The following is a 23,942-nucleotide window of genomic DNA, read 5'->3' as shown; positions in this document are numbered from 1 at the left end:
AACAGATGGCACGTGACACTGACAGGTGGCACTGATGACAAATGCCACTGATACGTGGCACTGATGACAGATGGCACTAATACGTGGCACTGATGACAGATGGCACTATGTGGCACTAATAACACGTGGCACTGATGACAGATGCCACTTATACGTGGCACTGATGACAGATGGCACTGGGGACAAATGGCACTGACAACAGGTGGCACTGGGGACAGATAGCACTGCGGGCAGGTGGCACTGGGGTGGGGTGGATTGCACTGGGGTGGATGGCACTGGGGCGGATGGCACTGGGGCGGATGGCACTGGGGCAGGATGGCACTGGGGCAGGATGGCACTGGGGCGGATGGCACTGGGGCGGATGGCACTGGGGCGGGGATGGCACTGGGGGGGGCATGGCACTGGGGGGGGGTGGCACTGGGGGAGGATGGCTCTGGGGGAGGATGGCTCTGGGGGAGGATGGCTCTGGGGGAGGATGGCACTTTTTTTTTAACTTTTTTTTTTACTTTTTTTTTTTTTTTTTCTTTTTTACACTGACGGCTGCTGCAGCCGTTCTTCTCTCCCCTCTCACACGCTGTCTGTGTGAGGAGGGAGAGCGGCGCTGAGAGATGATCTCATATGTTTACATATGAGATCATCTCCCATTGGACACGCCGATCACGCTGTAAACGGCCGCTGTGATTGGCCGTTTACAGCGATCTGTGTTTGCCTGTCCCCGGGGGACACGGCAAACACAGAACTTCCGCGATGCGCGCCCGCGGCGGCGCGCATTGCGGAAGTAAACACCAGGCCGTCCAGGGACGGCCAGGCGAGGGAAGCCGCCCGCCCTAAGGCCGTCATTCGGCTATAGGGCGGGCAGGAAGCGGTTAATCAATCTTAACCCCACCCTCAAAACTGGGCCTGGGCAATCCCTTAAGGCCAGTGGGTCACGAAAGACTTCGCTCAAGACTCGACTCATAAGGACTTTCCTCGGAACTGATCTGAGATCTTCAGCCGACAATCGCCACTGCCACAGTAACTTCAGGCACGGAGCAACATAGGCTGGTAGCTGACCACGATGACCCTTGAGATTCTTCACTTGGCCACCTTCTTCCCAAAGTCGTAGAAAAGACCTAAACCAAGATCTAAATATGCCTACCCATCCAGGAGGTTCCACTGCAAGCATATTACCAATGTTAAATTTGAGAAATAGCAGTGAAAAGAAAAGAACTGGGTTGACCATACCTCAGCCGCCCTCCCTCCTGGATAGATAGGTGACATTCCTCTTGATGGGGCTCAGTCTGTTCCCCCACAGCATCTGGAAGAACACACTACTGACCCTAGCATAGAGAGACACCGGCAAGATGCAGACAAAGCTGACATACAAGAAGATCTGAATCAGGTAAGTCTTAATCAGATCAACCCTTTCCCTCAGAGATAACTTCCATCTCTTCCAGCTGACCACCTTAGTATTGGCAATTTCCAGTCTGCCTTCCCAGTTTTTGAGGCCATAATCGCCGGGTCCAAATTCAATGCCTAGAATCTTAATTCTTTCCTGGGCCACTGGAAAGGTGTCCGGGAGATCAACCCCCTCACCTTCCTTTCCCATCCAGAAAACTTCACTCTTTTCCTGATTGATCTTGGAGCCTGATGCTTCAGAATACCGTGATGTCAGAGAGACCACCTCCTCTGCTTCATCTGCCCCAGTGACAATCACCGACACATCGTCCGCATAGGCAACAACCCTCAAAGGTGGCTCACCCGGGAGCCCCACTGGCACCCCACACAACATGCCGCTCTCTAGCCTCCTGATGAAGGGGTCGATTGCAAACACATAGAGCAGGGGACTCAGAGGATAACCCTGGCGCACCCAGGAGCCAACCCCAAAGGACTGCCCAACCCAACCATTAACAAGAGGAAAGCTTTCTGCCCCCTTATACAAGACCTTTAACCAATCGATAAAACCACCTGACAGACCGTACTTACTAAGGAGCAACCACAGGTACTCATGGTTAACACGATCAAAAGCCTTTGTCTGATCCAATGTCAGCAAATACTTTCCCCAGCCTGCAGCCCTGCACCGCTCCAAGGCCTCCCGGACAGCTAAAACCGCCGGGAAGGTGCTTCTACCCTGGACTGAACAGTGCTGATGGCGAGAAAGCAAAGACTCTGCTACCGACGATAGGCGCCAGAAAATAATCTTTGCCAGTATCTTTCTATCGACATTAAGAAGGCTGATGGGGCGCCAATTCTCAATCATCGAAGGATCTTTACCCTTTGAAAGAAGAATCACAGCCGAGTGCCTCATGGAAGGGGAAAGCACCCCCTCAGCAAGGCAACTGTTAAAAACCTCTACCAAGTGTGGGGCCAGAATAGACTTAAAGGCTTTGTAAAACTCAGCCGTCAAGCCATCCGGTCCAGGTGACTTTTTGATGACAAGCTGATCAATCGCCCTCATTACCTCTTCAACTGTGATCTCCTCTGTCAAATTCATCAATGGAACATCTCCACCATTTAGACCTGGAGTAGAGTCCAAAAAGCTGTCCATCTTGTCACGGTCAAGCTCTTTCCTCCCAAGAAGGTCAGCATAAAAGGCCCTCACGACCTCCAGGATCCCTGACCTGGACTTTGTCAAGGAACCTGTACTGTCCTTAAGGCCAACAATCGTTTTAACAGCTACACCGTGTTTGCAGTTCTGGTAAGGGTCAGGCGAGTGGTACTTCCCATAGTCCCTCTCCAGAACCAAAGAGGCATGCCGTTCATATTGACACTTCCTGAGGAGGAGTTTCACTTCGGAGATTGCCCCAGGATCTCCTCCTCTCGAGACAAGAATATCCAGCTTCCTCTGTAAACGTTGGTAGGTCATGTATTTATTAAACTGTTTTCTATTGGCTAGGCCCCTGAAGAATCCAGCGATCCTCTTTTTGGTCAGCTCCCACCACTCAGCCTTGCTGCTACAAAAGTCCAGGATGGTCACCTGAGCCTGAAAGAATTCCTCAAAGGATTGTCTAACATGTTCTTCCTTGAGTAGAGTCGAATTCAATCTCCAAATGCCCTTGCCCCTCTGAGGGGCGTCTGAAGCATTCAGGACCACAGATAGCATACAGTGATCAGAGAACTCTACTGCCTGCACCACTGGGGGCGAGAAAGCAGAGGTCTCATTCAAAAAAAAACATCTATCCTATTCTGACTACTACCTCGATGAAAGGTGAACCCAGTGTCATCCGGGAGGTGCTTAATGTGCACATCCACAAGACCAGCATCCCTAACCATACTATTTAAAAAAACGCTATCATATCCCAGCCTGTACTTGAAGTCCTTCCTGTCCTTGGGCCTAGTTAGTGTATTAAAGTCACCTCCAAAGACCACTTGCCGGGATGTAAAAAGAAATGGCTTGGTCCTTGTAAAAAGGCATTTCCTGTCCCACTTTGTGTGTGGCCCATAAACATTAATTAGGCGCAGGTCCTGCCCCCCCACAAGGACGTCTAAGACCATACATCTCCCAATCTCCACCTCAATAACCCGCCGGACATTTACCATACCGGTTTTAAACAACACCGCCGTAAGGCTCGGCCGCAAGAGACCAGTAAGATGGACCATACCTCCACTCTCTCTTGGCCATATGAATATCTGCCAAGGAGGTGAGCCTAGTCTCTTGCAAAAATAAAATTTCAGCGTCTAATTGGCTGAACAAAAAGAAGGCCATGGAACGAGCTCTTACTGACTTAATGCTGGCAACATTTATTGTCACCGCTTTTAACGGAGGGGGAACCGCCATCTGGGTTATTGAGTGGATTGCTTCTTAGCTCCCCTCTGCTGCTCATCACCAGAAGCCTCTCTCTTTCTTGAGGCAGCCTCAAACTCCATTTCAGAATCGGAGCTTCGTTCCGAAGAAGCTCCAGATGAAGAAATATACCATCCAGAAGACCTACGATGGTTGGAGACAGGCACTGGAGCCCGTTCCGTCCTCACCACCTGCTTCCACTTCCCAACCTTCCTTCTCTCCTCCAGGTACCGCAGGTCAGCTTCAGAGATGCCATCATCTCTTGTTTTTTTCTTTGGAGTCTTCACAGAAGACTCCTTTACAGAAGAAGAAGCAACCTTTTCAGTACCTGCTACTACTCCTGGTGGGGGTGGTGTTCCCTTTGAGACAGACTTAGAGGGGGGGGGTAACTGACCCGGGGGGCACAGACTTGGAAGGTTCTGACACAAGTGGAGAGGATACAGTAGGCTGGGGGGACACAGAGACAGATACAGAAGGAATACTTACAGACACAGGAGGGGTGGCCACAGGAACTGGAGAGGGATCCTGAGCAGGACCAGGGGAGTCCGTCACCGCAGAGGAGGATGGTACACCAGGGGCCTCACCCTCCATCCCGTCCAGCCTTGACAAGTCATCCATTACCTCCTTCTCCATATTGTGCCAGGCTTCAGGACATTTGCTGTAGGGATGGCCAAGGCGCAGGCACAGGTTGCACCTGATCATATCGGTGCAGTCCTTGGCCATGTGACCCTGACCCCGACACACTGAACATATCAAGGCTGAACAGGAGGAGCTCAAATGCCCCTTTTCTCCACAGCGGTGACACAGCTTTGGCTGACCAGGGTAGAAAATAATCATCCTATCCCTCCCTATAAAAGCTGAGGAGGGCAGGTGACATTCCCATCCCTGGCCAACCTGACTGTTACTGACCAACCCCTAGTCCAGATGTTACGCTCATCAAGGATTTTGCTGGGCTTAATCAAAACCTCCCCATAGTTCCGCAACCAAACCTCTAAATCCCGAGCGGGGACGCTCTCATTGGTCAGAATGACCAAAAAAAGACACAGACACAGTCTTGTCCACAACATGGGGCTTCACTGGCTTTACATTATCAGGAACATTGTCTGTAATGTCCTCCTCATTGAAAACCAACCGATCCCCCCGCATAGGAGACTCCATTACCTGGATGGCCCTCAGCATGCCTCCTGAGTCCTGGGAAGGCATGGGGCTGCTTACCTCTCCTTGGGGGGGCAGGGGGGCGGAATTGTGGGTCTCCTCCTCCTCCACCTCCATCATTGTCACCCTTCCAAACCTCCTGTCGTTACCAAACTTTTCCTTGAAGGGACCATCTCTACCTTCCATCATGGCCACGATGGTCTCCTGGTGGTCCACACGGACTTTGGCCAATTGGATCTCCGGATCCATGGATCCTCTCTTCTGGCTGTGTAAGCCCTCACGCTGCCTTCTCAGGCGCTTCAGCTCCGCACGCAGCTTGTACAGCTTATCCCTCTCCCGATTCAGGACCTTTATCCCGGCCACCACTCGCTCCCGAATGGCTTGCGAGCCTTCGTCCTCTCCAGGGGCAGAGAGATCCGCTTGTCCACCAGAAGGCATGTCACCCGACGGCCCAGGAGAAGGCTGAGAACCTCCAGCAGGAGAGGCCCTGCTGGCCTCCATGGCTTCCCCAGAAAGGGACCAGGAGAGCTGGGAGAGATTTCCTCACCACTCCCCTCTCACACCGATCAGCTGGAGGAGCTGCAGACACCTTCCACCTGACACACCTGTGCTCCAATGATGGGTGGGGCACTATTCCCCCCACTGATACCAATGATGGGGCACTATTCCCCCCACTGACACCAATGATGGGGCACTATTCCTCCCACTGACACCAATGATGGGGCACTATTCCTCCCACTGACACCAATGATGGGGCACTATTCCTCCCACTGCCAGCAATGATAGGGCACTATTCCTCCTATTGACACCAATGATGGGCCACTATTCCTCCCACTGACACCAATGATGGGGCACTATTCCTCCCACTGACACCAATGATGGTCCACTATTCCTCCCACTGACACCAATGATGGGGCACTATTCCTCCCACTGACACCAATGATGGGCCACTATTCCTCCCACTGACACCAATGATGGTCCACTATTCCTCCCACTGACACCAATGATGGGGCACTATTCCTCCCACTGACACCAATGATGGTCCACTATTCTTCCCACTGACACCAATGATGGGGCACTATTCCTCCCACTGACACCAATGATGGGCCACTATTCCTCCCACTGACACCAATGATGGGGCACTATTCCTCCCACTGACACCAATGATGGGGCACTATTCCTCCCACTGACACCAATGATGGGGCACTATTCCTCCCATTGACACCAATGATGGGGCACTATTCCTCCCACTGACACCAATGATGGGGCACTATTCCTCCCACTGACACCAATGATGGGGCACTATTCCTCCCACTGACACCAATGATGGGGCACTATTCCTCCCACTGACACCAATGATGGGGCACTATTCCTCCCACTGACACCAATGATGGGGCACTATTCCTCCCACTGACACCAATGATGGGGCACTATTCCTCCCACTGACACCAATGATGGGGCACTATTCCTCCCACTGACACCAATGATGGTCCACTATTCCTCCCACTGACACCAATGATGGGGCACTATTCCTCCCACTGACACCAATGATGGTCCACTATTCTTCCCACTGACACCAATGATGGGGCACTATTCCTCCCACTGACACCAATGATGGGCCACTATTCCTCCCACTGACACCAATGATGGGGCACTATTCCTCCCACTGACACCAATGATGGGGCACTATTCCTCCCACTGACACCAATGATGGGGCACTATTCCTCCCATTGACACCAATGATGGGGCACTATTCCTCCCACTGACACCAATGATGGGGCACTATTCCTCCCACTGACACCAATGATGGGGCACTATTCCTCCCACTGACACCAATGATGGGGCACTATTCCTCCCACTGACACCAATGATGGGGCACTATTCCTCCCACTGACACCAATGATGGGGCACTATTCCTCCCACTGACACCAATGATGGGGCACTATTCCTCCCATTGACACCAATGATGGGCCACTATTCCTCCCACTGACACCAATGATGGGACACTATTCCTCCCACTGACACCAATGATGGGACACTATTCCTCCCACTGACACCAATGATGGGGCACTATTCCTCCCACTGACACCAATGATGGGGCACTATTCCTCCCACTGACACCAATGATGGGGCACTATTCCTCCCACTGACACCAATGATGGGGCACTATTCCCCCCACTGACACCAATGATGGGGCACTATTCCTCCCACTGACACCAATGATGGGGCACTATTCCTCCCACTGACACCAATGATGGGGCACTATTCCTCCCACTGCCAGCAATGATAGGGCACTATTCCTCCTATTGACACCAATGATGGGCCACTATTCCTCCCACTGACACCAATGATGGGGCACTATTCCTCCCACTGACACCAATGATGGTCCACTATTCCTCCCACTGACACCAATGATGGGGCACTATTCCTCCCACTGACACCAATGATGGGCCACTATTCCTCCCACTGACACCAATGATGGTCCACTATTCCTCCCACTGACACCAATGATGGGGCACTATTCCTCCCACTGACACCAATGATGGTCCACTATTCTTCCCACTGACACCAATGATGGGGCACTATTCCTCCCACTGACACCAATGATGGGCCACTATTCCTCCCACTGACACCAATGATGGGGCACTATTCCTCCCACTGACACCAATGATGGGGCACTATTCCTCCCACTGACACCAATGATGGGGCACTATTCCTCCCATTGACACCAATGATGGGGCACTATTCCTCCCACTGACACCAATGATGGGGCACTATTCCTCCCACTGACACCAATGATGGGGCACTATTCCTCCCACTGACACCAATGATGGGGCACTATTCCTCCCACTGACACCAATGATGGGGCACTATTCCTCCCACTGACACCAATGATGGGGCACTATTCCTCCCACTGACACCAATGATGGGGCACTATTCCTCCCATTGACACCAATGATGGGCCACTATTCCTCCCACTGACACCAATGATGGGACACTATTCCTCCCACTGACACCAATGATGGGACACTATTCCTCCCACTGACACCAATGATGGGGCACTATTCCTCCCACTGACACCAATGATGGGGCACTATTCCTCCCACTGACACCAATGATGGGGCACTATTCCTCCCACTGACACCAATGATGGGGCACTATTCCTCCCACTGACACCAATGATGGGGCACTATTCCTCCCACTGACACCAATGATGGTCCACTATTCTTCCCACTGACACCAATGATGGGGCACTATTCCTCCCACTGACACCAATGATGGGCCACTATTCCTCCCACTGACACCAATGATGGGGCACTATTCCTCCCACTGACACCAATGAAGGGGCACTATTCCTCCCACTGACACCAATGATGGGGCACTATTCCTCCCATTGACACCAATGATGGGGCACTATTCCTCCCACTGACACCAATGATGGTCCACTATTCCTCCCACTGACACCAATGATGGGGCACTATTCCTCCCACTGACACCAATGATGGGGCACTATTCCTCCCACTGACACCAATGATGGGGCACTATTCCTCCCACTGACACCAATGATGGGGCACTATTCCTCCCACTGACACCAATGATGGGGCACTATTCCTCCCATTGACACCAATGATGGGCCACTATTCCTCCCACTGACACCAATGATGGGACACTATTCCTCCCACTGACACCAATGATGGGACACTATTCCTCCCACTGACACCAATGATGGGGCACTATTCCTCCCACTGACACCAATGATGGGGCACTATTCCTCCCACTGACACCAATGATGGGGCACTATTCCTCCCACTGACACCAATGATGGGGCACTATTCCTCCCACTGACACCAATGATGGGGCACTATTCCTCCCACTGACACCAATGATGGGCCACTATTCCTCCCACTGACACCAATGATGGGCCACTATTCCTCCCACTGACACCAATGATGGGCCACTATTCCTCCCACTGACACCAATGATGGGGCGCTATTCCTCCCACTGACACCAATGATGGGCCACTATTCCTCCCATTGACACCAATGATGGGGCACTATTCCTCCCATTGACACCAATGATGGGGCTCCATTCCTCCCACTGACACCAATGATGGGGCACTATTCCTCCCACTGACACCAATGATGGGCCACTATTCCTCCCACTGACACCAATGATGGGGCACTATTCCTCCCACTGACACCAATGATGGGCCACTATTCCTCCCACTGACACCAATGATGGGGCACTATTCCTCCCACTGACACCAATGATGGGCCACTATTCCTCCCACTGACACCAATGATGGGGCACTATTCCTCCCACTGACACCAATGATGGGGCACTATTCCTCCCACTGACACCAATGATGGGGCACTATTCCTCCCACTGACACCAATGATGGGCCACTATTCCTCCCACTGACACCAATGATGGGGCACTATTCCTCCCACTGACACCAATGATGGGGCACTATTCCTCCCACTGACACCAATGATGGGACACTATTCCTCCCACTGACACCAATGATGGGGCACTATTCCTCCCACTGACACCAATGATGGGCCACTATTCCTCCCACTGACACCAATGATGGGCCACTATTCCTCCCACTGATACCAATGATGGGGCACTATTCCTCCCACTGACACCAATGATGGGCCACTATTCCTCCCACTGACACCAATGATGGGGCACTATTCCTCCCACTGACACCAATGATGGGGCACTATTCCTCCCACTGACACCAATGATGGGGCACTATTCCTCCCACTGACACCAATGATGGGCCACTATTCCTCCCACTGACACCAATGATGGGGCACTATTCCTCCCACTGACACCAATGATGGGGCACTATTCCTCCCACTGACACCAATGATGGGACACTATTCCTCCCACTGACACCAATGATGGGGCACTATTCCTCCCACTGACACCAATGATGGGACACTATTCCTCCCACTGACACCAATGATGGGGCACTATTCCTCCCACTAACACCAACATTGGTGCACTATTCCTATCACCAATACCAGTAATCTGGCACTTTGTTTAGAAAGTTTGGAGATCCCTGCTTTAAATAGAAGTGAAAGAACTTTGCCTCTGTCAAAGGCTACCATAGTGTAAAACTTTGTTACATTCCTGTCTGGTTGTGGCAGAGAGTGGTACAGACAAAGGCGGGCCAATCCATTAAGGGTGCACGGGTGCTGTCCCCTCTATCCATGCCACCCTCTATATGGTTAATGGATAGATTCATGCATAGAATATATCTATCCATGGCTGCTGCAGCCTCCCCTTATTCATGCGTCCGGCCCCTTTTAGGATGCCTAAATTCCAGCGGCAGGGGCGTTTTTTTAAGCACTTGATTAGAACCATAGGCTCTAATAGGCTTCAAAAATAGGGTGCATTCATTGTGCACGGTGTGTCAGAGAAGCAAATGAATAATCGCTTTTCTGACACTGAATTGCCTCTCTGCCAATCACAAAGTGCGGGTCCTTTACCCATTTACCAATTAGCTGACAGGTCAGGCAATCCTTTTGGATGCCCAGGAGGAGGGGAGGAATGCATGGCGGAAGCCGCCATGATCTAAAAAAAAAGAGGACACAGGAGATGCTACCAGATGCCTGATCCCCCGCCCGATGTGCCCGCTGATCCCCGCCGCTGTGTGCCCGTCTATCCCTGATGCCGTGTGCCTGCCGATTCCCGATATCCCCGCCGTCAAGGGGGTAAATGACGGTGGACTGGCAGACAGTGGTGGGGGGGGGGGTGTTTGAGGTGCCACGGAGGGTGGTTGTTTGCTGCCCCCCCAAATGAAAAATCACCAGCCACCCCTGGTTAGAGGCATTAAGAAGAGTTATGTACTCAGCTAACCCACCCCAGTGATGATCACTCCTAATCTGCATGGCTTAGGTTGTTACCCCCCGTGATCCCTGCACTGGATGATGGTCACGTTCTGTTGGGGATCTGAGACTTCCATCCTCACAGTCACTTCAATCCATTTTTCACAGAACTCACACTTCTCTCTGACTGTTGTAGACGACTCCCTGATCCCCAATCCTGCAAAGGGTTATATTACAACTCACATAATACTCACTGTGCCATCCAAGATCTGTGGGGCTCTTCCTCACTCACATAATAAATCTTCAGTAATATCACAGCAGAAAGCAGAGGTGGGATTCTCAGGATACAATGTTACCTCAACCTCTTCAGTAGGGATGAGATCCCCTTTATTGGGATGGAACTTTGCTTGTTTGGGTGTCGGAATGAAGGACTTTCAGTCTACTTGGCATGAGCTGAACATCAAACACGGTATCAGGTTGTTCTCCCGCCACAAGGACCAATAATATCACCTCTTATCTACGTTTCTAGTGAATTTTGATCATTATTGACTACTCTTAATGAGGAAACAGCAAATATATCTTCAGCTAATCATTTACTGGGTTGTTAAAATCCCAAAATGCCAATTCTGGTAAACACACTCGCTTATCTATGATGAGGTTGGCATAACGTTGTTTTCCTGTAAATCCCATCTCTGGTTTTGGCTGAGATATTACTGAAAATGTATTATGTGAATATATTTTATATTGAGGAAGCCCCCCCACAGATCTTGAATTACAAAGCATTACAGAGCGGGGGATGTACACAGATTCTAAGCAAAGGACCAGCGTACTGTCCTTTAGACTTTAGGAGGGTAAAATTGTGGCCAATGGGAGTAGGAAATGTCTCAGACTTGATGGTCAGTCGGGGTAAACGTCTCTGGGCAGTAGAACGAGGAATAGTGCCTCAACATTGGTATTAGTGGGCAGAACAATCTCTATTGTTGGTGTCAGTGTGAAAAATGTTATGACAAGAAACAAAGAAAGAGGATTTTTTTTCCACAACATGTTTGATCTTATTGTATTTATAGTACAAAAAATACAAAATCTATTTGTGTGAAAAAAGGGACACAAATTTCATATGGGTGCAGTGTTACATGAGTAATTGTGAAAGCTGACAATGTCCCGGGCAGGAAGGAGGTGAACGTGCCCAGAAGACAAGTGGGTAAGTTAGTGCCGTCTAGTTCTAGTTCTTGGGAGCTCATCTATAACACCCGACAAATGTGACAAACAATAATACAATTAATAGTACAATTAACCTCCTATTAGGGCAGACAAATCCCTAAATTATTACCAATGAGATAGAAGTTATAATTCTGTAAATGGTGACGGGACTGATATCCCCCCCTATGTGCTCGGTGCTAAATAAAGTCAATTATTACACAATTAAGATGATAATAAATGTCTTCCGATCATTGATAGTGGGGACTAGGGATGAGCTCGGTGTTCAACTTGAACATCGGCTGTTCGCCTATTCGGCGAATCCAGAACTTTGTGGGCTGTTCTCGCCATATTCGTGTGGCGCTCACAGCCCACAATGCACTGCACCATCGCAGTGCATTGCTGGCTCATGATTGGCCAAGCATGCACTGTGACTCTGCATGCTTGGCCACAGTGCCACCAGCGAGGAGAGCCATGATTGTCCACAGGTTGGATGCCTGTGGCCAATTATAGCTCAGGGGGGGGGGGTTAGCACACGCCCCACACTATATAAGGCCGCCAGCGCAGCTACCTTGTGTAGTGTGTTGGCGTCAGAAATAATGAATCAGACCGAGACAGAAGTACAATCAAATCACACTTGTTTATTAAATAAAAATAAAAAGGTAAATAGAATAAGAGTTGTCAAAGCATAGCCAGAGTCCTGTAGCCAGATCGGGTAGTCAGCCAGGCCAGAGTTCTATAACCAGATCGGGTAATCAGCCAGGCCAGAAGTCAGGGATCCAAGGAGAGCAACTGCAAGCAGGATAAGAAGCCAGGTGGGATGTCAGCAAGCCAGTCTTGAAACAAACAGCAGGAGATGGTTCCTTGTGATGTGACCAATCTGAAAGGAAAGGAAAAAGTGAGCTGGAAGGCTTTAAATAGGCAGGTCAGGCGAACATCATCGGGAACAGCTGGTAACTGTGGAAAGAGAAGAGAGCTGGCAATTAGCCGACAGCTGAGCGGCCAGCCCAGAGGAGGAAGGGCTAAGCCAGCCCTGACACACTGTTGTGAGCAAACTCTGCCCATGGTAATAGGTCTAACCCTTAAAAAAAACATAAACACACTTGCAGAGGTGCTGACACCCAGTGATGTTGGGTGTATATAAAACTATCGGAAGTGTGTTAGTGTTGGATGTTACTGCATTGGAAAAAAAAATTATTAAAAAAATAAATAAACGCCCTACAGAGGCAATTATTGTATACATATAACTTATCAACTCTAAATCTATATGTGTTTAAATGACATCAATATTGCATGAAGGAAAGTGCCACGTGCTCATCGGGTAAGGGCAACTGCTTCAAATATGCTAAACAGAACTAAAAACTCTCTGATTCACTCATATATTGCCTAGTGTTGGCTGGTATTGTAAAGGTAGTAATTACAATGTTAAATATAGTAAGATATGTAAAGTGTCAAAAATAAATATAAAGTGCAAAAGTGACAAAATGTAAACACCCTACAGAGGTATTTAACAACCAAAAGTATAGATGATCCAAAAGAAATTGTATTCATGTGGAAAAATGGGTATCGAGCTCAGACTTGAAGTCATATAAGCTGCATGGGTGCGTAAAATGTGTATATCCAAAAAAGAAAATAAGAGTAAAGTGGATGATTTTAAGAACAAATTGTGTGTGGAAGTTCAGTGAGGAGTGTAAACTGGTCCCAGGCACTAACCTCAAAGAATCTAAAAAAGATGGTGACAGTACAGGTGCAGGTCACTGTAAAGCCCCGTACACACGAGAGGACTTATTTCCGACAGACTTCCGAAGGAATTCCGACGGAGTTCTGACAGACTTTTCGGCCGAACGGACTTGACCACACACAATCACACTAAACTCCGACGGATTCGAACGTGATGACGTACGACTGGACTCGAATAAGGAAGTTCATAGCCAGTAGCCAATAGCTGCCCTAGCGTCGGTTTTAGTCCGTCGGAATAGCACACACACGAGCGGATTTTTCGAAGGGACCGGGTCCGGCGGAGTTCCTTCGGAAAAATTTGAAGCATGTTCCATATTCTAAAGTCCTTCGGACTTTGGTGAGTCAAAAGTCCGTTGCAGCCCACACACGATCGGATAGTCTGACGGACTCAGTCCGTCGGACTTTGGATGTTGAAAAGTCCGCTCGTGTGTACAGGGCTTAAGACTCCTCTCTCCAGCTCCACTCTCCTCCTTTACTTTATCTCCATAGAGCCCAGTTTAATCAGAGAAAGCAAACCATAGTGTAGTAGGTCTTTTAACCACTTCAGCTCCGGACCAATAAACACCTTAAGGACCAGAGGTCTTTTTCCAATTTCGCACTGCGCTGCTTTAACTGGTAATTGCGCGGTCATGCAATATTGCACCCAAACGAAATTTGCGTCCTTTTCTCCCCGCAAATAGAGCTTTCTTTTGATGGTATTTGATTGCCTCTGCCATTTTTATTTTTTGCGATATAAATGGAAAAAGAGCGAACATTTTGAAAAAAAAAAGATATTTTCTTCTTTTTGTTATAAGAAAAATGGAATAAACTAAATTTTAGTCATACATTGAGGGCAAAATGTATTCAGCCACATGTCTTTAGTAAAAAAAATATCAATAAGCGTATATTTTTTGGTTTTCGCAAAAGTTATAGCGTCTACAAACTAGAGTACATTTTCTGGAATTTACACAGCTTTGAATTTATGACTGCCTATCTCATTTCTTGAGGTGCTAAAATGGCAGGGCAGTACAACCCCCCCAAATGACCCCATTTTGGAAAGTAGACACCCCAAGGAAATTGCTGAGGGGCATGTTGAGCCCATTGAATATTTTTTTTTGTCCCAAGGGATTGAATAATGACACAAAAAAAAATCACTAAATTATATATTGCTCACACATGGCATGGTTATATGTGGAATTGCACCCCAAAATACATTCTGCTGCTTCTCCCGAATACGGGGATACCACATGTGTGGGACTTTTTGGGCCCCGAAAACCAAACACCGCCTTCAGGATTTCTAAGGGCGTAAATTTTTGATTTCATGCCTCACTACCTATCACAGTTTCGAAGATAGCACAACCCCCCCAAATGACCCCATTTTGGAAAGTAGATACCCCAAGGAAATTGCTGAGGGGCATGTTGAGCCCATTGAATATGTATTTTTTTGTCCTAAGGGATTGAATAATGACAAAAAAAAAAAAGTTGTCACTAAATGATATATAGTGAGGCCCGGAACGGAAAAGACAGAAAAGAAAAAGTAGTGCAGGGCCGGGCATGACCATGTGTTTAGGGGAGACAATGCATGGGTTAATATGAAGAGATTAGAGGGGAGGGGACAGTGAGAAAAGTCCAAGGGGGAGTGGTAATATATAAGGAGGAGGCGGGGCTGGGCTGGGAAACAGAAAGTTGTGGAGAAAGAAATGAGGAGGCAGTTTTTTGCTCTGCTCCTCCAACATGGCTGAGATGTCACTCGGATGAGGGTCTTTATGTATGACCAGGTGAGCGGATGGAGGCTGGGAGGTGATGGTTGCTGTGCATGCAGAGTTTGCAGCCTCTGGCACTCTGTTTTCACCAGGGCCCTCATCTGGGACCATGCGCCAGGCGAGGAGCCCTCTGGGGGGAACAATCCGGTCCCCCAGCAAAGAATAGCCAGCCGTCTGCCTGAGCAGGGTCTGGGTGGACTCCACGCCACCAGCCCAGCTCGGTGGGCGGGGCCACGGGCCGTCATGGTGCCGCTTCCCCGCCCATGAATCGCAGGACTACTACCTCCTCTGCCTGCATCTCTGTGCGGGGAGGAAGGCTCGGCGAGGGAGACTTATTAGTATGGCCATCAGGCTGCTTATACAAAAAAAAAAGATTTTTTTTTAAAGGGGGCGGGGCTCCGTGGGTGGGCGTGGCCTATACCGGCGGCTCGAGATGGCACAAGATGGCGGTGGAAGGACGAGGTTGACCTTCCAGGTCATAGTATGTGAAGGCAAGCGAGGCGGCTGTTGGGGTTCCAGTCAGCCTGGTAAGTCAAATAATGTCTAAATGTTTTTCGTTTAAGTTGCATTGCAGGATTTGTTGGGGGGTCGGAAAAGGGGGGTGCAATGGCGGCAGTAGTTGCTCCTCCTTGAACAGAGTTGGTGGATGCTGGCCCACAAGTGGCGGGCGGTGCACCTGCCAGTTTGAGGACAGTGGTGCAGTGGTGGGGTTGTCAGGTAATGGTAGGATGGAGATGGTAAGGATTGCAGATGCAAAATAAATAAATAAATAAATATAAAATAAAATAAATAAAAATAAATAAATAAATAAAAATGTGAGATGTACAGGTGCTTTGAGGGTCCCCTGGGAACACAATTAAATAGGGGGTCCGGGATACAATTTGAAAAGGCAAGTGTGTGGGGATCTTCTCGTTATGGCCACCTTTTAAAAAAGAAAAAAAAAAAAAGGGGGGGAATTTACATTTTAAGTGTATTGGGTCAAGCAGGAAGATCAAGGGAAAAAGGATGAAGGTAAGAGGAGGTACCGATCGCTTTTGCCGAAGGCAGTCGCCATAATGCGATTGTCATGGGGGGAAGAACCCGAACATGGTTCGGCGTTGTTCTGTTATATGTAGGCCATTGGTAGGTGCACATGTTAAAAAGGGGGATCTGATTGGCTACGGGATGATGAGCGGTTTAGGCCGCGCAGGTCAGTATGGCCGTTTCTTAATGGGGATCACAGGATAGCGGCTTCTGGATGCGGTTTCTGTAGTAGTAGAGGAAACTATACCCCCCTCGGCTGAAAAGAAAGGGGTGGGTTGGCAGTGCAATGTGAGGTCCTGTCAGTTCAGTTAAACACGAGTGTAAGGGGGTGGGGGGACCCATCCATTGTATTGTGGCTTCATGCGAGGACAAAGAGAAGCACGGATTAAGAATGAAATGATATAAGGAGTGCTGGACATGACAGTGTGGATGAGGGACACAGAGGGTTAAGCTTTATGGGTGGAGTTCAGGAAAAGGTTTGCAGGAAACAAGTTCAGTGTAGGGGAGGGGTCACATAAAAGGGAGAGGTGTGGCTTTAAGGAATCATTCGGAGCCCAGTGTGACACAGAGGAGGCAGTTTTTTTTCGCTGCTCCTCTGCTATGGCGGACCTCGAGGGACTCTTCGCGCGGCTGCGACGGGCGGCGGAGGTGCACGGTGCGGACTGGCTGCGGGAACGTGTGGGTGACCTGGCGGACGGCGATGTGGACGGCGGCGGGACAGGTGAGGTTCCACTGCGCGTGCGGAGGTCTCGGCCTCCGGCGCGTTTTTCTCCTGGGCCTACTCCTCGGCCGCCTCGTGACTCCCGGAGCCCGGGGGTGGACCGATCGGTCCCCCCGGCAAAACGGCAGGTTCTCGGCTCCCCCCGGTCCGGGCGGTCGTTGCGCCGCCGACCGGAGGGGGGCGGGGCTTCGCGGCCGCATGGAAATGGCGCCGGGACCGCACGGGGCCCGGTGGAGGTGGGGGGGAGTGTGGATGGCTCTGGGTCGGCAGGCCTAGGGGCGGTGCACGTGGCGGGGGATCTGCGGCATGCTGGGTCTGGGGCCAGCATCCGCGCGGTGGGGGGGAGGGGGCGCTCCGGGGGGGTCGCATGCTGGAGGGGGGGGAGGGAGGGTCGCGGAAGGCTGCCAAGGTGCCTGGCAGGGCTGGTTTTAGACGCTGGCATGCCGGGGGCGGCGGGGGGAGGAGGACATTGCCTGCAGTCCCGGATCGCAGGGACCAGATGGACCGCGCGGAGCACAGGGGGATGGCCGCGTCCCCGGTGCGCGCTGGAGAGGTCGGTTCGGAGAGCGAGCTGTCCCAGGAGGAGGAGGGGTCCTTTTCTGCACCCGGACCGGTACCGGTCGCCGAGGCCCCTGGGGGCCCGGGTAAGTTGCGGGAGTCTACATTGCTGGCGGATGCCTTGCGGGATCTGATGGGGGTGGCGCAGGGGGGTGCGGTACCCACGGGATCCCGGGACGTCTTGGGGGGGGTTGCGGCAGGTTCAGCGCAGGGGGCGGGGCCTGTGGCCCCGGGGGGGCCGTCAGGTCAGTTGCAGGAGCTGTTGGGGGGGCTGCAGGCCCTGGTTGGTAAGTTTGCTGGGGGCTCCGGGTCGCCTCAGGTGGCCCCCTGGATGGGTACTGTGGGGGGCCGGGGGGGCGGAGGTCATTCCTGCGCGGGATGCACCGCCTGCTGCGGTGTCGGGGAGCATGGATACGGGGGCTGTGGGCTCGGGGGTCCCCCCGGTGCCCGCGGACCTGGGGGCGCGGTCTGACCTGGTTAGGATCGCGGATGCTGCCCGGTGCGAAGTCTATGTTTGTTTCGAAGGCCCATTGGGGGCGCATTTGAAGCAGGAGGTGCGGGACAAGATCGGTAAGGGTGAGTATGTGGAGATTTTCTCTTTGCTCCCCCTCGAGAAATTTAATTTGGACAGGGTTAAGCCGGACAGTTCCAAGAAGGACGACGAGGAGAAGCGTAGGTATCGGCTGATCCCGCGCACATTTGCAAATTGGCTTCAGGCGTTCGCTATCTTGGCTAGCGTGATAGGGGAAAAGAACCCCGAGCATTGCTCGGCGTTATTTTGTTACCTGGACGCGATTGGGGAGGCTCACCGAGTGTATGGAGGGCTGGCTTGGCTGCGCTATGATGAGCAGTTTCGTCAGCGTAAGGCAGTGCGGGCTGACCTGCGGTGGGATCACAAGGACATAAGCCTCTGGATGAGGCTTATGTCTGCTCCGCGGGCACCCACTCCGTTTCTTCAGGGGGGGGCCGGGAGTGCGTCTTCCTCGGGACTGCCGGCCGGAAAGAAGTGGGGGGTGTGCTGGCCCTTTAATGAAGGGGCTTGTAAATTCGGAGGCGCGTGCCGTTTCAAGCATGAGTGCTCCGGGTGCGGCGGCACCCACCCCCTGTCCCGCTGTTTCAAAAAAGGTCAGCGTGCCGGTGCCGCCGGTCACAAAAGGGATGACGCCGGTGAACCTGGGAAGGATGCTTCCTTTCCTAAATAGGTATCCGGATGGTGCGGCGGCGCGGGGGTTAATTCTGGGTTTTCGGGACGGTTTTAGGATTCCCTGTTCTTTGGGAGGGGTGCCGCCGGTGGCCAGGAATTTGCGATCGGCTTTAGATCACCCGGGGGTTGTGGATGACAAATTGGGTAAAGAGGTGGCGCTGGGCCGGATGGGTGGTCCTTTCGAAGTGCAGCCGTGGGGGGACCTGGTGGTCTCCCCGTTGGGTGTAGTTCCTAAGAAGGAGCCGGGGAAGTTTCGCTTGATTCATCACCTGTCTTTTCCGAAAGGGGGGTCGGTCAATGATTTCATTGACCCGGAGGCGTGTACGGTTTCCTACACGTCTTTTGACGCGGCGGTACGGTGGGTCAGGCGGTATGGTCGTGGGGCTCTCATGGCCAAGGCGGATGTGGAATCGGCGTTTCGCCTTCTGCCGGTCCACCCGGACAGCTTCCGGCTGTTGGGATGCCATTGGCGGGGCAAGTTTTATGTGGACTTGTGCCTGCCCATGGGTTGTTCCATTTCATGCGCCTATTTTGAAGCTTTTAGTTCATTTTTGGAATGGGTGGTGAGAGATGTTTCGGGCCTGGAGTCGGTCATCCACTATTTGGATGACTTTCTGTGCGTGGGCCCGCCTGCCTCCAATGTGTGTGCGATTCTTCTGTCCACGTTGCAGCACATTGCGGGCAGGTTCGGGGTGCCGTTGGCGGGGGATAAGACGGAAGGCCCGGTGACGGAATTGAGTTTTTTGGGAATCGTGATTGATTCTATGGCAATGGAGTGTCGCTTGCCAGAGAATAAATTACGGGATCTGCAGGCGGAGTTGGCAGGCATGCAGGGCCGGCCGAAGGTTCAGCTTCGGGCCCTGCAGTCCCTGTTGGGCAAGCTGAATTTCGCTTGCCGGATCATCCCTATGGGCCGTGTGTTCTGCCGACGGCTGTCGGGGGCCACTGCCGGGGTAACCGCCCCTACCCACTTTGTGCGTTTGCGAAGGGAACACCGGGAGGACCTGCGGGCTTGGCATGAATTTTTGGAGTCGTATAATGGGCGGGCTATGTGGATGTCGGGGCCAGTGAGCAACTTCGATGTGGAGTTGGTTACTGACGCGGCTGGCTCAACGGGTTATGGGGCATTTTTCCGGGGTCGGTGGAGTGCGGAACCTTGGCCACGCTCATGGGAGGTTGCGGGGTTGTTGGGCAATTTGGTTTTGCTAGAATTGTTCCCGATAGTGGTGGCATTGGAGCTGTGGGGGGCGGAGTTTCGTAATTTGAAGTTGCGCATCAATTGCGATAACATGGGGGTGGTCCAGGTCCTCAATCGGATGACTGCTTCCTCCCCCCCGGTCATCCGGCTGCTGCGACAGCTGGTCTTTCGCTGTTTGCGGCTCAATGTTTACGTTTATTCTGTGCACATACCTGGGGTGGAGAATTCTTTGGCTGACTCGCTCTCTCGTTTTCAGTGGGACAAGTTCCGGCAGCTGGCGCCGGGAGCGGAGGAGTCGGGGGCGCCCTGCCCCGGGTGGATGTGGGAACTTCCCTTGGAATCGCCGCAGGTTGGTTAAAAAGGTCGTTGAGTGAGGCTACATGGTCCGCTTATTCTAGAGTGTGGGCGGAATGGTGGGCGTTCCTGCGGGAGGTTGGAGTGGCTGGTCGGGGCTCCGACCGGCGCTGGGTGGTATTGTACTGGGTTGCCCGGAACATTGAGACGGGCCTGTCTCCCGCGTCTATTGAGCGGAAGCTGGCGGGGTTGGCCTTTTTGTTCAAACTGTGGGGGGAGCCGGACGGGACGAAGGATTTTTGGGTGAGGCAAACGTTGAAGGGGTACAGGAGGGATTGGAAGGGTAGGGATGCGCGCCGGCCGGTGTCATTTGACAATTTGGTGGCAATTTGTTCTCGGCTGGTGGACGTTTGCTCGTCTGCTTACGAGACCGTTCTGTTTACGGCAGCGTTTTCGTTGGCGTTTTATGGGGCTTTTAGGATTGGGGAGTTGGTGTGTCGCTCAAAACGGGTGGCTGGGGGTCTGTTGGATCAGGATGTGCAGGTGGTTGCGGATCGGGTGAGTATACGGTTGCGTAGGTCTAAGACTGATCAACGGGGCAAGGGAGTGGCGATTACGCTGCTCGCCCTGCCGGGCTCGGTAGTGTGCCCGGTGGCGGCGGTACGGGCTTTCCGGGCGGTACGGCCTGCGGGGGCGGGCCCCTTTTTGGTGCACGAGGAGGGCTCTTTTCTATCCCGTTTTCAGTTTGTGTCGGTCTTTCGGCAATGCCTGAGGGCGGTGGGTTTGGATGAGTGGGACTACGCGTCCCACTCTTTTCGGATTGGGGCGGCCACGGAAGCGGCTCGATGTGGGCTGGAGGAGGCGGTGGTTCGCCGGATTGGTAGATGGGAGTCCCGGAGGTTCCGGTCCTATGTCCGGCCGCAGTTGCTACTGGGGTAAGGAAGGTGCGGCTGGGGGTGTTGTTTGCTGTGGGATTTATGGGGGGGAGGACTGTGCTTGTAACATTCCTTTGGTTGTTGTGTTATTTCTCTTGTTTTCATTCCAGATGGAGGTTCTCAATGCCTCGTTTGGATCCTGGGGCATTCGTACGTCTGCTGGGGGGCCAGGAGAGGTGATTCTCTACCAGCAGGCAGGCAATTGGGTATCCCCAGGGAGGTAGCTAGGGTGATGTGGTTGGGTTTCCCGGGCATGAGGTGGGAGCGTGTCATGAGGGAGGTGGAGCGCTTCGCTTTGAGGGATAGGCCCCCGGATGTGCTGGTTGTTCATGCGGGGGGCAATGACCTGGGAGTTCGGAAAGTGAAGGACATTTTGGCGGATATCAAGGCTGATGTGTTGCGCATGTGAGTCCTTTTCCCGGGCACCATTTTGGTGTGGTCGGACATTGTGGCCAGAACGGTGTGGCGGGGGGCCAGGTCTTTAGCCAGCCTTGAGAAAACTAGGATTAGGGTTAATAAGGTTGTTGGGCGGTTTGTAGTGCAGAACGGGGGCATTGTGGTAAGACACAGGGAATTGGAGGTGAATGTAGGGCTTTATCTTAGGCGGGATGGCGTTCATCTATCGGATGTGGGGATTGACCTCTGGTCCTTTGGCTTACAGGAGGGGATACAGAAAGCTCTTCGGGTGTGGGGTGGCCCTCAAGGTTGAGGGGGTCACCCTTTTCGGGCTGTGGCGGTGTGTTTTCTGGTGGTTTCTGACGGTAGACAGGTACTCAGAAGGGATCTGAGGGTGTGGGGGGCTCATCTAACGATCGGCCCCTCTGGGTATTCCTGAACGTTGGAGGGAATACGGTTATGTTCACTGGCGGAAGTTGTCTCCGACCGGTCACAGGTGGAGGCCTTTGGGAAGTTGGTCAGGTGTACCGCAGTGATTGGGTATTGGTTTAAGTGTGGTCACCGTCAGAGATCACCAGAATGGGCAGTTAATGTTAATTAAAATGTGGTTTAATGTTAATAAAGTTATTTATATTTATATTTATATATTTATATATATTTATATATTTATATATTTTCATATTTACAAGTTATTGGAGTAATTTTGAGTTATGTTTAATAAAGGCTGTTGTGGCCAGTTTACTCCAACCTATGGTGTGGTCTCGTTTCTAATAGATAAGGAATAGTATAAGGGGAACATTCAGACTACACTAGTCAAGAGAAGCACGGATTAAGAATGCAATGATATAAGGAGTGCTGGACATGACAGTGTGGATGAGGGACACAGAGGGTTAAGCTTTATGGGTGGAGTTCAGGAAAAGGTTTGCAGGAAACAAGTTCAGTGTAGGGGAGGGGTCACATAAAAGGGAGAGGTGTGGCTTTAAGGAATCATTCGGAGCCCAGTGTGACACAGAGGAGGCAGTTTTTCCCACCCTCCCGCCCTATTGTTATGTGTTTGTTTTGTGGTGTTTTGTTGCTGGTCTTTTTCTTCTTTTGCAGGTTTCATCGGTTGTCACGGCAGCTGAAAGTTTTTCGTGTTGGCGGTGTGTTTTCTGGTGGTTTCTGACGGTAGACAGGTACTCAGAAGGGATCTGAGGGTGTGGGGGGCTCATCTAACGATCGGCCCCTCTGGGTATTCCTGAACGTTGGAGGGAATACGGTTATGTTCACTGGCGGAAGTTGTCTCCGACCGGTCACAGGTGGAGGCCTTTGGGAAGTTGGTCAGGTGTACCGCAGTGATTTGGTATTGGCTTAAGTGGGGTCACCGTCAGAGATCACCAGAATGGGCAGTTAATGTTATTTAATGTGGTTTAATGTTAATAAAGTTATTTATATTTATATATTTATATATTTATATATTTTCATATTTACAAGTTATTGGAGTGAATTTTGAGTTATGTTTAATAAAGGCTGTTGTGGCCAGTTTACTCCAACCTATGGTGTGGTCTCGTTTCTAATAGGTAAGGAATAGTATAAGGGGAACATTCAGACTACACTAGTCATGTACAGGCGAGCCTAGTCACACAAGGGATGACTTTTGGAAGGGGGTGAAAAGGTTGCAGCCTTTCATAAGTAGATACGGAAATAGCGAGGCGGCTTGCCTCCGGGGTTTTTAATGGTGTCTACAGTGGGGGTGGTGCCTGAGAAGGAACCAGACACGTTTCGCCTCGTTTCCTCACTTATCTGTTTTTTTTTTCTTGGAACGATGCCTGCCCATGGGTTTCTCAATTTAGTGGGCTATGGTTAGTTGTTTAGTTCTTTACCGGAGTGGGGGGGGGGGGAGAGACGTGTCGGTCCCTGATTCAATCATACATGGCTTGGACGTTTGTGTGTTGGGCCGTCTTCCTCCGATGTGTGTGCGATTATACTTTATACATTGCAGCACATTGCAGGTAGGTTCATTAGTGCCATTGGCTGCAAAACACAGGGGGCCGACGAGGGATATTGTACTATTTTGTTCTGGCATTGTGATTGTTTCGGGGGTTACGGAGGGTCATCTGTCGGTGACCAAGTTGGAGGTCCTATAGAAGGGGGTGTGGGAGGCCCAGGGACGGCGTGAGGTACAGTTGAGGACTTT

At 51.5% G+C, this 23,942-nt stretch overlaps 1 protein-coding gene across 2 annotated transcripts; it reads left to right on the top strand.

Moving 5' to 3' along the window:
- The first annotated feature begins 16,838 nt into the window (after positions 1 to 16,838).
- LOC143973775 (integrase/recombinase xerD homolog) lies at positions 16,839 to 22,935 on the top strand. Of its 2 annotated transcripts, none has more exons than XM_077474622.1 (2): positions 16,839 to 17,181; positions 20,398 to 22,935. In XM_077474622.1, the coding sequence occupies exons 1-2, from the start codon at positions 17,061 to 17,063 to the stop codon at positions 21,372 to 21,374; spliced, it is 1,098 nt and encodes a 365-aa protein (XP_077330748.1). In that variant the 5' UTR covers positions 16,839 to 17,060; the 3' UTR covers positions 21,375 to 22,935. The 2 variants fall into 2 exon arrangements, with proteins under 2 accessions (XP_077330748.1, XP_077330747.1); XM_077474621.1 differs by lacking the exon at positions 16,839 to 17,181 and adding an exon at positions 17,663 to 17,825.
- The last annotated feature ends 1,007 nt before the right edge of the window (positions 22,936 to 23,942 follow it).

The sequence above is a fragment of the Lithobates pipiens genome, unplaced genomic scaffold (genome assembly GCF_037356315.1).
Source record: "Lithobates pipiens isolate NorthernLeopardFrog02 unplaced genomic scaffold, aLitPip1_a1.2 Scaffold_96, whole genome shotgun sequence".
In the NCBI taxonomy this organism is placed as follows: domain Eukaryota; kingdom Metazoa; phylum Chordata; class Amphibia; order Anura; family Ranidae; genus Lithobates; species Lithobates pipiens.
This window is presented reverse-complemented; position numbering and strand designations above follow the sequence as displayed.

Excerpts from the sequence above, each read along its gene's own strand:
- LOC143973775 (XM_077474621.1), top strand. The coding sequence starts at position 17,681 with ATGGACCGCGCGGAGCACAGGGGGATGGCCGCGTCCCCGGTGCGCGCT. Across the intron at positions 17,826-20,397 it reads CGAGGCCCCTGGGGGCCCGG|TGGGACAAGTTCCGGCAGCT; the intron begins GTAAGTTGCGGG and ends TCTCGTTTTCAG.